General features: G+C 39.9%; 1 protein-coding gene across 1 annotated transcript in view; it reads right to left on the bottom strand.

Annotated features, from left to right (window-relative positions):
* CRB1 (crumbs cell polarity complex component 1) overlaps positions 1 to 15,766 on the bottom strand; it is a 109,601-nt gene that overhangs the window by 24,811 nt on the left and 69,024 nt on the right. The window contains exons 7-11 of the mRNA XM_053985142.1: positions 9,123 to 10,070; positions 5,133 to 5,683; positions 4,573 to 4,738; positions 2,341 to 3,247; positions 981 to 1,109 (exon numbers count right to left, since the gene is read on the bottom strand). Of these exons, the coding sequence (XP_053841117.1) occupies positions 981 to 1,109; positions 2,341 to 3,247; positions 4,573 to 4,738; positions 5,133 to 5,683; positions 9,123 to 10,070 (2,701 nt within the window). The remainder of the gene's footprint in view (positions 1 to 980; positions 1,110 to 2,340; positions 3,248 to 4,572; positions 4,739 to 5,132; positions 5,684 to 9,122; positions 10,071 to 15,766) is intronic.

Here is a 15,766-nt window from a genome sequence, read left to right as displayed (position 1 = left end):
TACACTGTGCGTTGAGTAGGTGGAAATCTTCATTTCATGTCTTTTATAGCCTACTGTACTCTTTCCACAAAATCAGTGGGCTCATAAGTTTTTGAGAGAATGAAAACCTTTTCTTGGAAACTTCACTGTGTTACAGCTTGGTCCTCCTGAACTTTTGGATATTATACTCTGACATGACGCTAGTTTCATCAGGAGTAAATACATTTTTTCCTGTCTCTCTATCCAAAATGCCCTTACCTGTTCAGGCTATGACTGTGACAATGCCTTCCTAGGTTTCTGCAGCACCTGATGCCTGCCCTGAGGCTCTCTGTCCTCCCTGCTCCAGAGCTCTTTGAAGGCCAGTATTAAGTGTGATTTGTGCTACAAGATACAAATGTCACTGTGAGGAAGGTCCCTCTGTTCCAGGCTAAACAATAACAGGCACAAAGTATTCCTTAATCTCTTCTGAAAGTAATCATTCTGTTCTCACACTTCAGCATTCAGTAAGAAAGTGTGGTATACCATGCCACCAGGTATGCCACCTCTTACCATCCCTGTGATAGAATAGATTGTATATTCCCAGCACAGACATGTGAAAATGAAACTTTGCATATTCATGTGCCAGAGCATGTAACTGGTTTAAGTATATGAGCAGGATATGTGTGCTTGTGTCCCCACCTATGGAAAGGCAACATTCTAACTTGTCATATGAAAATTTGGCACAGAAGCAAAAAAAAGGCACAGCGAAGCAAGCCTGCAGTGCTGTTTAATAAATAATATCTTGGGTTGCATTGGACTAAACCTTGCCACGTTCATTTGTGATTTTTGTCTAAAACCACAATACTTCAGATCCTCAGAGTCACTCTAGCAAGGAACTGCTGCACTTCAACAGCTGCTTTGTCTGTATTTCTGCCAGAGGGCTGGCTGTTACCCCCTGGACTCTTTTGGAACAGTTTTTGGAAGAGGTGCTCCCCAAGGATGGGCAGGACAAAGCCTCTCACCGTTCTCCCACGAAGCCCGGCAGGCACATGCAGCTCAGCTCGCCGCCAAGGTCGGTGCAGTTGCCGTAGTTGAAACACGTGAGGTTCCTCTCTTCATTCCCACACACTGTGTAAGGCAATCTTCGATACCTGGGTAAACAAGAAGGCAGCAGCAGTTATTTGCACTGTCCTTGTTTCTGGATGCCTCGTGCTCTCTCAGCTGAAGCAGGGGAGCAGGGTATTGCCCAAAGAAATAACAGCTGGAACTCAGATTTAAGACTCCCATATTATGTTTTGACTAACTTTTTTAATTTGATGAATTTAATTTTTCTTTTCCAAATATTTACTGGCAAATTAATGATTCATTTATCATTAAAAAAAAATGGAAATCACTCTACTTACATTACTAATGTGGTTTTGTGTGATACCTGGACAGCTTAGTATAAGAGTTCAAAAGATAAAAAATATTGGGCCACCACAAGGCATCTTCAAATCTGAGGATGTTCTCACTACTCAGAAAAAGTCAACAAAACCTGTGAATTTTAGTAATTATATCCTAAAAGACTGTATTTGGGTAGCATGAAGATGATTGTCTGTCTGCATCCTTTGGGATGCAGCAGACTGGACTTGTTGGAGTCCTCTGAAGGAAGGAGAAGGATTTTGCCTTCTTGGAGAGGAATTGGACATGTGTAGAGGGCAGAATTTTATGGGTGTGCAGAGAATGGCAATTAAAGGGAAAAGCCTGCAGCCTTTCTAGAGGAGAGTCTGGGAGGAATAGGAAACAGCATATGAGCAGTGTCAGCAGCAATGGCAAAAGTGGGTTGTGTGGTATTTGCAGCCACCAGGACTGAGAGTAAGCTGGGAGGAAAAGATCAACCCAGAAAAGATGCTGTGGGTGGGGATAAAAACAACTTATTTTCTCTTGTTATTTTCTCTTACCAACTCTGAATTCCTGTATTTATAGCTCTAGAGCCCTATTACTCTAATAAAATATTGTTTTAGAGATTTAAAAGCCTTAAGATTTTTTTTTTTTTTCTGAAAAGAAGATGTAGCCCATGTATTTTCAAGGTCTGGAAGACTTGTAATCTTGTCATCAGAGAGCTCACAGGACCAATGTTGACAGCAGAACAGGGCAGCAGAGCTGTGCCTGCTTCAGTCCTTGTTTCATCAGTCTCTGCCTGAGCTGGCAGCTCTCCACTGTCTCACTCCACATCTAATTGATCTGTACAACTTTCTGTACTCTTCATACATTGACTCTGCAGCCATGATTAATACAGAGACAGATGCAAAACATCTGTGCTTAAAACAAAGCCATCAGTGATATAAAAGCCCTTCAGAAGAGACTTGACAAAATCATACAGATCAGACTTGTTTACAGTACCTGCAAAACCTCCCTGTGAAGTTAGCAGCACACAGGCAGGAGTATCCATCAATCCCATCAACACAAGTGGCCCCATTCACGCACTGGTGGCCATGGCAGTCATCTATGTCCTCCTCACAGTTCTCCCCGCTGTAACCAGGCTCACAGCTGCACTCATAGGAGGCAATCCCATCTGTGCAGTTCCCATGGATGCAGGGGTTTGAAGAGCACTCATCAATGTTGACTTCACAGTAGGTGCCAGTCCATCCATCGGGACATACACAGCGGTACGAAGTGTAAAAGTCTTCACATATTCCCCCATGCATACAGGGGTCAGAGCTGCAGAAATCTACCTCCAAACAGCCAGTAAGAGCAGGGTTTGCAGATATTTTGAGAAATTGCTCCTCTTGAGGTTTTTTAGTAGGGATGCCAGCATTTTCAAAGTATGAGAGATAAATGCCACTGATTTCTATGGTGCTCATGCACCCTCTCAGGCCATCCAGGCTGTCAAAAGCCTTGTCAGCCACATAGATGTCTGTCTCTTCTCTTAAAAAGTTGAGGCTTCCTGCAGCAGCTGTGCTGGTTGCCGTGTCTCTCTTGTTGTCTATATCCATGTGCCACCTGGAGGACTGGGACAGGGGCTCCACCATGGAGACCATCACTCGGTGCCATTTGCCATCGCTCACAGACACTGAACTCGCGAGGGTCAGCCTGTAGAAGCTGTTGCCACTTTGTAATTGAAACAGGAGTTTGGAGTTGTGGATACTGATGATGACAAACTCAGGCTCCCTCTCTGCATACAGCAGGATCACATCAGTGTCCCTGGTTCGAAAGCCAAAGACGATATTGGTGAGGTCTCTGCTGATTTTCCCGTTGCTTCTGTAAAATATCGCGCTGCTCCGGCCGCTGAACACTGCGTTAGCAAGACCTGTACAAAGACACCAATTAAGAAACCAGGCCAGTTTTATACCAATGCACGTGGAAATATGTCTCTCCAGTGCACATGCCATATAAACTGCTTTTGGGTTTGCTGGAAGACAGTCAAATTCCACCAGTGTTTCAGTTATCCTGGTCTCCCCCTCATGGCTGTGGAAATTACAGGGCAGTGCCAGCATCAGCTATAATCACATCCAAAGTGTACTGCTTTGCATCATCTCAGGTTATCACTCTAACATACAATTCTACATTACTGTTATCTCTCTGTTTCAAAAAAGGACATACATTTGTCACTTTATGATTGTTTCCTAAGTATAGGCAGCCTAGTCATTCCCCATGGATGGGGTGAACATTTCTTCCTAATTCCTTTTTTCTTGGGTGAGTCTTAAGATGTTTTATGAAGTATTTGATTTGATCCCAATTTCATCTCACCAATGCAAAAGGATGAATTTAACGGAAGTCAGTTGATGGAAAGCCCCATCAAAATCCCTGTGAGTAGTTGTGCCTGTCACGTTCAAAGCCAGCTTCTCCTGGTGAGCAGGCACTGCCACAGCCCTGTGCAGGTGGGACTGGGAGGGCAGCAGAACTCAGCTCGCACTGCTGTGAGTGAAAATTGATGGGCAACGTTGTGGCAGCTTTATGGACATCTTCACAAAGGTATTTGACACCTTTCATTAGCATGGTTTCTACTAAAATGCACTTACTCACTGGGCTGTAAATGTAAATGTTCTGAGTTACCTGAGGATTTTAGACAGGGAGGAGGGACAGGAAGGAATGTCTTCTGTCTGTATTTCAGAAAAAAATGGCTTTGAAAGATCTGAGATAAGATGGGTTTCTGAACTATCTCTGGGCTTAGTAAATCTTGAGGAAAAGAACCCGGAGTCCCAGTATAAATTTACTGACTTCATATCCTGATGCCAAGGCAGCAGAGGTGTAACTGCATTTCCTGGTGCATCAAATGTGGTGCCTTTCTCATAGAAAAAGTTTCCTCAGAGGAAATTATGCTAAAAGGAAAGTCAGAGTTTTTCAAGATTATTCCTATTTTTTTCAAATATCTCACAAAAGTGCTGAAGTTTTTTTTTTTTTTGGTTTGTTTTTTTTTTTTTTTTTTTTTTTGGTTTTTTTTAGCAGAAGACACAAGGCAGAGAACTCACTGTCCAGGAAAGCTTTTATTTTCTTATCCTGTGTTTAACAAGAAGATGTTTATCCTGTAGCTAAGAATACAACTAGTTAATACTTTGTTTCAAGGAAATGCTGCTGAAAATGTCTATTGCTGCCGATCTCCAAAGATGATTGGAACAACTGAAATGTACCTACATTCAAATCCTTGGTGCACCAGCTGGCATTGTGCTTCATGAGGACAGGGCCCAAGCTCACACCACTTCACTTCCTCACATGCCTTCCCCACTGTGTTAGGGGGGCACGTGCAAGTGAAGTCATCCCAGATTGAATAGCACACACCACCGTTGTGGCAAGGGTTGGACTACGGGGAAAGAGAAGAGAGAACCTCAGTATGAATCAAAGCTGTTGGACACCCAACTCTAGGCATGGGGGACTGTGGGGCAAAAAGAAGTTTTCTTTCTATTTCAGATGGAAAATTATAAAGACCACTATTGTGACAGTACAGCATGTTCAATAATTAGTGAAAAACAGTATTCCAATCTCAAAATAGTTTCATTCTCCCCTATGCAAATGCATTTTGCTTTTGATTTTCATCATATGTAGCGTAGCTTAACAAAACCTGCTCTTTCTAGCATTTTTGCATGTTTTTCTAATCTGTCATTATAATCAAATAATGTGTGGGAACATACTAAAAACATTGAAAAAAATTCCCCATTATAAGCATGTGAAAATGCTCTGAAAAATGTCATTCTTACCTTGCAGAGGTTGTCACCAGTGCAGCCTTGGGTGACATTGATCAGTGTTCGGTTGATAAGAGAATTTGGTGGATTGGTGATGGGGAAGAATTCCAGCGGCTGGTTATTCACTCTTACATCTTGGATACAGCCTTTGAAATACCTGCCATTTCTGTCAGTTTCTTTGTTATCTGGTAGGCCTCCAATGTAAAGAATATCCTTACTTTGGATGGTTAGTGCTGGAGTAGAAATAAAGCCTAGGTAGTGAGAGGACTGGAATAACTCCATCTTATTTGGTTCTATTTTTAAGGTTATTAAGTAAAAGTTTCCATCGTTCACTGAGTGTTTCCCTAATAACTTCATGGAATTTAGAGCTAGCATGGTGAGTTTCCCACCTTCCAAATAGACTCTTATGTAGAGGGAAGTGCTATTTCTCAGAGCCAGTAACAAGCCGGAAGGTTTGCGTGTTCGGACAAACATTGATATGATGAAGTTCTCATTCTGAGTGGAACCAACAGGAAAAGCAGCATAGCCTGAGGAGTCCTCGGATCCAAACCGACCTGGAATGTACTCTTGAGGTTGGAGATATGGGAAAAGGTAAAAAAACAAAAAAAAAAAAACAAAAAAAAAAAAAAGAAGAGAAGGGAGAAAAATAAAATAGTTAGGGCTAAATGACAAAGGAGTCAATGCAATGATTAAATAACTAGTTCTGGTGATATTTATGTATGGTAGTAAGATGTGCTTGTATTTATGGATGAACAAAGACTCGGTCCAGCTGTAAACAGCTTCTGTTTCAAAATTCCTGTTGGCTTCCATGGCTGTAGCATTAAGCCCCAGTGCAAGACCAGATGTTACATAATCTAGCACATTTTTCCTCTCTATCATGCACTGTGTAATGCTGTGTTTTCAAGTAGTTAAACAAGGACAGATTTCTACAGTTTCCAGCATTGATCCTCAGAAAGATAATTTTGGAAAGAACCTACCTGCTTTGATCCTCTGATGACCATGGAAGTTAATGCAGTTCTGTGATTTTGTGATATTTTTTGCACAGATTCCAATCACAGAAAGGTGCTGGGCAAAGCCCTCTTGTGTGAATAGATCACCTGTGTGGTGCTCCATGGGCTCCCCAGTTCCCTGATAGACTTTTTTTTGCTGGGGCTTAACATATGCTCACCTACATCAATCTGTATGCAGCCATGAGAATCCTGCTCAGTCCCTGATGCCCACAGAGCCGTGGGAGAAACACAATCCAGGATCGAGTAAATTTTCTTTTCTTTGTGCTTATCAATTAAAACGGTTAAACCAAAACCATCTGTCTGTCCTTTACCCCTTATTTTCAGTAATGATTTTCAGTCTTTTAAGGATACAAAATATGTGGCCAAAACTGTGTTTTATTCTGATGAATCATCTCTTTAAAGAACAACTAAGTGTTTCTATTTTTACACTGTAAGTTTTGTGATCTTGTCCTCAATATTACAGACTTCCTGCCTAAACAGTTTCAGGAGCTATTTTTCATATATCAGATTCCTAGAAAAAATAAACCGAGCTTTTTTTTAAATGCTCACACATCTGAAGATTCAATAGTCTGTTGTGCAGTAAAACTCCTGGAGCAGGATGTCATGGGCTAACTTTCTGCCTGCAAAACTACTTTTTTTTATGACTGCATTAAAAAAATGATGAAAATAAGGGACTGACCATGAAGCCCCAACAGACCCTTAATAACCACTGCACTGATATGGGGTATGGTTATATTATTTAGCAACAGGAATAAATCCCATACTTATTCCTAAACAGACAATTTCTTAATTTAATTTAAAATAGTTTATTTCTATGAATAAGAATGCCTATATATCTACATCTGCATGTTAAACAGACTTAATGCCTCAAAACACCAATTTCAACAAATAGTTATTTCTACATACAAGAGTTTTAAGTTATATCTTTTCTTAAGGTGGTACTGGAGACTGAGACACGTTTTTCATGAGGGTAAAAAGAAAAATTCTGCTGAACTGAGGGTCCCACAACTGCAATATTAGAAAGAAGCCTTGATCTCCAGAAAGGTATTTCATGTTTACAATTACCTTGTCACATTTCTCTCTATATATAAATATACACATATATCATAAGCCTGATCTGTTTGATGAGATGACTAGCATCACCTTGGTCAATATTAACCTCTTGGGTCACAACATCTGGATGTTGATCAAAATGAGTCAACATCTGTTTGTTATTTTGTATATGTAGAGAAAATATTGCGTCTTGTCAATTAAATACTTGGCAGCAACTTTTCTTCAGAAAGACACCAGCATTTCTTATGTCATCCTTTACCACAAGCCTCTCCCACTCTGCCTCTTTAGAAACCTGCCACAGTCTTTTACATGTGACATATATCTAGAACCTATGTACCAAATGGCACGGTGCCACGATTAGCAGGGAATATTGTGGTCAGCAGGAATGAAAAAAAGCATGCTTTCTAATCATTCTCAACAGTTCTAATGCCAGTATGAGCTGCTCCTGGCCCTGAATGGTTTTAATTTTGCTTCATATAAGAAGGCAAACTTATTTCCCAGATGTTGTCCTATATTCAAAAGTTGCCTTCCAAATCTTTGGATAAATTACAGCTACACTTCAAAGAAGTCTGTTACAATTACCTCTCAGACTTTGTCATTTTGCAATAAAACCAAAAGGAAAAACTATTGAAAGGTATTGATAAGTATTAGGTAGAGCATGCAAAATGAAGTTGTATTCAAACATTTGAAATGTATTTGAAGGCCCAGCTTTCTGCAGCAACACATTCAATAACCCCTGAGGCCAATTGTTCAGCTGATGTGAATCAATGTAGCTTCACTGGCAGCACTGCAGCCATGCCAGTTTACACCAGTTTAGGATCTGTCCATTCCAATCTGACCATGGCTCTGCTTTTGTGTTTAATTTTTTCCAGTCCACATGGCAAATATATCTACATAAATATGTGTGTATACGTCTGTATTTCTTGCTCCCTAAACATTGCTCTGCTGACCGCGTGTGGATGAGGGAGGCAGAGGCAAGGGCACGGCGTGAAGACTTAGTCCTGTGCAATTTTCTTAAACAAAACTGCTTGTTTGAAATCCGTAAAACTTTGCCTGGGGAAGGATTACACAGCTCCAGGAGATCACCCAGCAGATGCAGCAGGGAGCTGGACAGGGACCTCCTGCTGTCCTTCCACTTTGCCCCATCCTGCACTGCAAAGATCATTTGTAGCAGGGAAAGTGCTACAGGCATCTGCAGCTTTTGTATTCCTGCTCCCCGCTGCCACGGGAGCTGCTTGCTGAGATGAGCTCTTCTGCTCACCCAGACAGGGCCATGTTTCCCTCTGGTCCCCACACAGCTCTCTGGGAACAGCAGCCTGCACTGGGTGTTGTCCAGCTCCACTTTGGGACCAGCTGAGGGATGAATGGACTCTGCTTCCAGCTGCTGAAGCCCTGCCTGCTCCTTGGGCTAATCAGATTAAGCTAAGAGTATAATCTCATTCATTTATTTTAAATTGGAATCTGTCTTTTTTTTAACTTGCAGTACTTTTGCTTGCTTTTCATTGCCTTAAATGAATCTCTTTATAAAAGCCTAGAGAGCTTGAGGATAAAATTTTCAAAGAATGCTTTGAAAATAAGTCTTAAATTCCAGGTGTCTTGTTTGCTTTCTAAATTTTACTCAGCATCCAGAGAACTACAGTTTTTTCAGAGTTTATGGAGTGCCAAGAGCACTGAGAAGAGTTTAAAACAAGAGAAGTTGAATCCACCAGTTTAGCCTTTTTTTTTTTTTCTTTTTTTTGGTCAGGCTGAAAAGCAGCCTTCTTGGGAAAGTAACTAGAAAATAACAAAGGTGTGCCACTACTCACTTCTTGCACTGGCTTACCACTTGACATTGAGCCCCAGAGATCCTAAGGGCCACGCCGTAACACCGCCAGGTGAACGGGCTGGCTCCTGGCCGCGTTTGCAGCAGGCACATCAAACACAGACAGCAGTGCTCCCTTACCTGCTGCACAGCCTGGCCCCGTGTAGGGCCGGTAGCAGTCACAGTGGTAGCTCAGCCACAGGTTGATGCAGCGTCCCCTGTTCTGGCACGGGTGGGGGTCACACCAGTCCTTTTTAGCACATCCTGTCCTGACATTTAAAGATGACCCAGATGACACATTCTCTGGAGTAATAACATTCAAGTCTATCTCAATATCCTGAAGACAGCCTACAAATGAAGGTGCAGAATGTGCATTAAAGGTGTTCTGTAGAGAGTTGCTGTTCCCCACTGGTAAGCCGCCCAAAAATGTGCTCTGAAACGCAAACATCACCGGCTCGTTATCTATCTTAGCAGACGTTTTATTGAGACAGGATTCTACACAAGAGCTGTCAAGCAAATTAAGAATAACAGCTCTTGCCAAGGTTACCTCCACTGAATGCCATTCTCCATCACTGACATTATGTGGGATATGCAAAAGAGCCTGTGGCTGATTATTGACTTGCACGGATAAGTGTAAGTAGCCATTCAGTAATTCCAACTTTGCAAAGGTGTTTTTCTCCCCTCGGTGAAACAGAAAAGCTGTGGGTTGCACAGTTTGAAACCTCAGGTTTATATTATAGAAAAAATCCTTTTTATGGGTCTGGGGATTCTTCAACAAAAGGAAACTGTTTCCTTGAAAAGAAAATGTTGTTATGGTTTCACAGTGTGTTCCAGTATACCCAGGTGGACATATGCAGCTGAATCCATGTTGGCCATTTTTTAGATGTGGGATACATATTCCATTGTTTTGGCATTGGTGATCAGTACAGCCATGCAGAACTTCTGTACAGTTCCAGCCACCATAAAAAATCCCTTCTTTGTCTGCAGGCGGACAATGGCAAGTGTAATTTCCAGGAAAATTCTCACAGATCCCACCGTTTTGGCAAGGGTTCGTGTAACATTCGTTGACGTCTTCATCACAGTGAGTACCTGAAGAATAAGCAAAGAATTAGGCATTCTGCTTTGAATAACTGGAGCCCAAAATAACACTTTTAATAATGTGTTTTATTAAATTATCTTTTATTAGAGGGGAATGCCTTGATAAATAGATGATGAACAAGTAAAAAAATATACTTTAAAAAGGCCATTCAATTGTCATGGTTTCCTTGTGCAAAGTATTATGTAAACACCTAACTGATAACCACATTTTGGAGAAAAGAACCAAACAAATGCACAGTTTTGATATGGATAATGTGATGAAATTAAGATAAACATCATCAGATGGGATCAAGAAAGTGTTTCCCACATATCATATGGTAGAAATTTAGAATGCTTTGTAAGAGACTGAATTATCACATACAAAAACCCCAAGAGCTGTTGCTTAATTCCTATTTATAATATAGTATGGGGATCAGCTGGGGATGATCTGCTGGTCATTCCTCCTTTTACATGTTCATTCAAACAGTGTCAGAACTACAGACAACTATTCCTGGTCCCATTTGAAACATCTTGGAGCAACACTCTTCAAGTGACAGTCACAGGACTTACAAGTGATATTGACATGGTGGGTCAGGCTCACAAGTGGGTGAACATGCCTGCAAAACGTATGTACTGCAAAAAGTATGTACTACAGGGGAACTTTTTTACCTCTCCTCTTACAAAATATAAGGCAAGATAAGATGAAAGGAATATTCTCTCAAACATATCAGAGGTTTATTGGTGATAAGAGTGCTTCTGCAGGAGATTGTCAACAGTTTTGCGTTTCCTCTTCATCCATATAATGCTTGGCTTCTGATATATCTGGTGAAAGGAGAACTCCTCATCTCAACTCCGTTGTAATTGGATAGATGTGGCCTAAATGGGTCTGCTGGATCACACTTCACAAACAAAACCAAATCTGTTCCTCTTGTAAAACTAATCTATTTACCCCACTGCACTGTTGTTCATCTATAAAGCAGTAATTACAGTAACCTCTCCCTTGAGCAATCAAGTGACTGATAAGCATGCAGTGGATCAAGGAAAATCTGTTTCTCATCTCCCTTGGAAGCAGTCAAAATATCCAAATACTTTTTTTGATAACTCATGCTAAGTGCAGCTCTTAACATTTCCACTTCCCTTCATAGTTATCTTAGAGAAAAATGAGAAACCCTTTGCAGATAGTTTTCAAACTAGTATCACCAGCACAAATTAAATAAATAAAACTTTTCATCCATCCCCACAGCAAAACTGCTGCCTGTAAATCAGGTAATGAGATGTGCTGAGGCTCACAGAGTGGCAGGTACCACACCTAGCTTTATACAAATTAATACAAATTCACACCAGGCTTTATTTCTATAACAAAACACAGCCATTCCTATGGAAAATTACAGAGCAACATTCAGTCAATGAAATGCTTCAAATAGCAGTAGATAAGCGTAGTTGCTCAAGCTAATTCCTTGCCTGTCCACTTTATTCAGTCACAGTTGTAACTGGACCCATCTGGGAGAGTGGTAACTACAGGAGAGCCAGAAGGGAACTGAGAACTGAGAGAGATTTGTTTAAAAGATTAGCCAGAGTGAAGTGGTCATAGCAGGTACACAAAAGACTCTCTCTGCAGCAATCCAAGTCACTCATCAGTCCTCAATTAAAGCATACACTGACTTTCCCCTTGAAGCTTCAGGCTATCGAGCACAGCTAGTGCCATCTCCCTGGCCTGGCAGTGGGGTTTTGCTGCAGCAGTCTCTCTGTTTTCCAGCCAGGCTCACCTTTATTCCAGTGAGAGGTGTCTGTGTATACCTTAATGTGCAGTGGCATCTGGCAGAAATGCGACTCATTGGGGCTGACTTTCTCCAAGTGAAGTGCAGTTTCCAAACCGTTCCTGACTGGGGGCCAGAGCCATGTCTGCTTTGTCCAGTTGGTGGCAATTTCAGTGTTAGCAACTTGTCCTGCTTTTGCTATTCCTCTATATGAAAAGTGAAGTTACTGTGAGCTGTTTCCTGTTTTGGTCAATGTTTTAGTACATCTTCTGCCTGATACTGCTCCCTTCCCTGCTCTGACATCGAGAACAACGTGTCCTCGGGTCATTTATACAACTCTGGTTTAATATGATGGCTGTAGAAATGAAGGTCTCTTTGGGGTTTTTGTGTCAAAGATAAAAATTAGTCTAGCCCACAAGCAGCTGGATCAGGTTGTGCTTAGCCTTGTCATAGAGCTTCAGAGAGGACAGACTGTGCTTAAGGATTTAGAGACTGGGAGCCCCTGTGAAACCTTTCATAAAAAAATCAGCACTGTGAATGGCTAGATCCTTAGCTGTTGCATTTTCAGTAATGTGTGGTGATTCTCTGTGTGCTATTTTATTATCCCACAGCACCTGCCAGACATTCCCTTTGCCTTGTAACTTGTGGTCTGAGTCACACTTTGCAATAGTGACTTGCCCGTGGAAAGGCTGACACAGATGCATTTACCATTACAATAATCTTTAGTGTCTATGTTGCTCTCTACTTCATCAGATAAGACATAAAATTAACAAAATTATTGAATGAGAATGCTGATTTTTTTAAATCATATATATTTCTATCTTTAAATTTAGATAAGGCATTTAATAAAAGAAATCATCAATGTCCAACAAAAAAATAAAATAAGATTTATGAGGAGCTACACTTATTATTATTATTATTATATTGTGTTGTCTATAGAAAATGAATAGTATCAGTTATTACACATAGAGTGACTAAATACATAGATTTTCATAGTGATTCAAGTGTCTCAACACAATGCTTATTTTTTAAGTAATGATATTAAAAAAACATTGCAAAATAATTATTTTATCAGGTTGTGCATATAGATACACACCTGTATGCACTTAAATATATACGCCTACTATTTCATAATAAGATTAGCACAAACACAAATATAGGTCACCCTAAAAGACAAATAATAAGTCACTTTTTTCATATCAAGAATAAATAAATCAGCTGCTCTTGCAAGTGGTGTTGATACTGCTTGTTGTCTGCCGATTGCTATGCAAGCAAAGACCACTGTCAGTCAAGATAAAAGCACTCTAGATAAAAGGATTAGTCAATATTTATAGAACTGCATAAGCAGTTCAAATAGCTCAAGTTGGAGACATGAGCATGTAAAAAAAGTATTCTCAAAAGATGTAAGACATACCAAAACAAGTGCAAAGGCAACCGTTTTTTTTCCAGTGGTTACATGCATTAGCTCAGCTAAGCAAATTCATGTTTTTAAGGGAAAAAGTAAAGTAGAATCATACAGCATTTTCTCTTCTAAATATATTACACTCTGGCATAAAATTTCAGATAATGTGAATATTTTTAAAGATGATTACTATTCCCACCTGTGAAGTTTGTTGGTTTTTTTTTCAAAAGAGAGATGAAACAGTTCCTTTGATTCAGTTTGATAGCATCACTCATCTGTCTCCTTTTTTCACTTACACATTATTACTATATGGTGGCTATTTTCTAACTGTTAACCTCCTAATTAAACTCTCTCTTTCAAATTTAGCAGCAAAGATTTCCTGTAGAAGCAGGATGACAAAAGCAATTATTCAAGCACAATTCTGCTGAATGTCACTGATTTTCCTTTGGATTAAACAATTATAAAAGTATTATCCAAGTGACACTTGATACACACCTTTGGTTAGAAATTTGCTTACAGCCTTTTGCCTTTCCAGTCCCCTGACACTAAATAAATATCAAGAAACTACAAGCAAGCAATCTGGATAGGTTCTACACATTCAATACAGTCTAAGTGCACATTCAAATTCACAAAAAGAAAATATTTACCTGTAAACATTGTCATTAAAATGATGTAAACTTGTATCCTAGTTGCAACCATCTTTTTCCACAGGAAAATTTCCGAAGGAAAAAGATCCTTTAGCACTTTAGCGGTTGCCAGAGTAAATTTCTGTAAAATTCACAACAGTTCTTACTATAAAGGCTTCCTTTCCAGGATTAGCTTGCTCCACTTCTGTACCTGCTGATGTAGTCTGATGGTGTATTTTGCCCAAGCCAGATCAACAAGGCTTAAAGTAAGACCCATTAAACTGCTTACACAATAGATATGTATCCTATTTAAATTCTTTTTTCTCCAAGTTCATGCTCACACTGAACGTTGTTTGTGTTTCACAGAAATGCATATTATTAGGATCAATTCAAAACCGATTGGTCACTTTTTTTTTTTTTTGTTTTGGTATTGGTTTTTAAGACTTTTTTTTTCCTTTCAAGAGGTTTGTTAATCCAGATCATCTCTGTCATGGTCACTGTCATTCAGAGAAACTGTACATCTCAATAAGCAGATAGAAAGGATCCAAAATTTGATCCTGTTTCTTTATTTATAAAGTATTTTTGTTCCATTTGCTCTCTCTGTGTCTCTAGATTTTTGAGTGTGCTAAAGACATGTAAAAATTATTCACTAAAACATTTTTTTTTCTTCAGCTCTTGAGCAGCACATTTTGATTTAGACCAAATTTAATGAGGGGAAAATCAAGTTCAGGAGATTTAACTACTTATTTATGTGATAATTGTGGCAGCAGACATTATTTTTGTCACTAATGTTTATCAATTTCTTCTTCTAACTAATTTATTCACTAATTAGGAAATTCCTGACCTTGTGTCACATTTGGGTTTAGGTTCACCAAAAGACTCATACACAGAACACAAATTTGGATTATTTTAATCTACAGTTCACAATTGCTTTTATGGAGATGCTCAGAAAGCTGCTGCTTCTTCCAGCTTCTGACACAGGCATCAATTGAGTTTTCCTATAATACATTTAAATACTAAAGGGTAAAAATTTCATCCAGGGTCTTGGAAAGGTGAGTAAGGCACCTTAAAAACAAAAAGAAAGTTCATTTTGATAAGTTAGTGCGAATGTACCTGATTAGCAGTGCTTATCAGACATCTCAAGCTGCAGTTTGATATTTAATGTGCACTTTATTTTGAATATTGCAAGAAGAAATTGGAGGTTCTCAACAGCTATCATTCCTTTTGCAGTGTGACTGTGACAATGGGACTGTGAGGGAAGGTTATGAGCAGACACAGAGGTGACAACAGGTAGGGACAGACATCTGCTCTTACAGCTCAGTGACACCACGGGGCTGGTGGCACACTGAGACAGGGGAACTTTGGAGCAGGGTATCCAGGAAATGGCCTGAAGCCATGCCAGAACCACTGGTGGGAGTTTGAACAAACTTGCCAGGAGCAGAGACTCTAATTACAGTCAGATATTGTGTTTAATAACATTTTCATATACAAACAAAAGAGAAAATTCCATGTGAAACCACCATAAAGCAGGTAAAAAACTTATGTAATCCTGCCCAGAAAGTAATTGTCAGAGGTTCTCTGTCAAACTGGGATTTGGTTATGGTTTGGGATTGTCCTGGCTTTGCTCTGGTTGGTGTTTTCATGAAAGATGTGGATGTTGGCTCAGAAAGCTTGCCTAGTAAGTTGTCTGATGAAACAGGGTTAAGTGAAACTTTTGATTTTTTACAGATAAAATGACCTTTATAGGTGAATATCAGAAATTGGAGAAATGGACTGAGAAAGATTGTATTCAGTTCTGGAAGAGCTCACACAGTTTCTGTAGTCTCAGGCCAGAATAATTAGCAATCAGGTGGAACAACAGCTTCAGTCTACAATGCTTCAGTTTCACTGAGTCCACTTTTAGTTCTGCACTGCACTGCAAGG

This window comes from Vidua macroura, chromosome 9, assembly GCF_024509145.1.
Source record: "Vidua macroura isolate BioBank_ID:100142 chromosome 9, ASM2450914v1, whole genome shotgun sequence".
In the NCBI taxonomy this organism is placed as follows: domain Eukaryota; kingdom Metazoa; phylum Chordata; class Aves; order Passeriformes; family Viduidae; genus Vidua; species Vidua macroura.
This window is presented reverse-complemented; position numbering and strand designations above follow the sequence as displayed.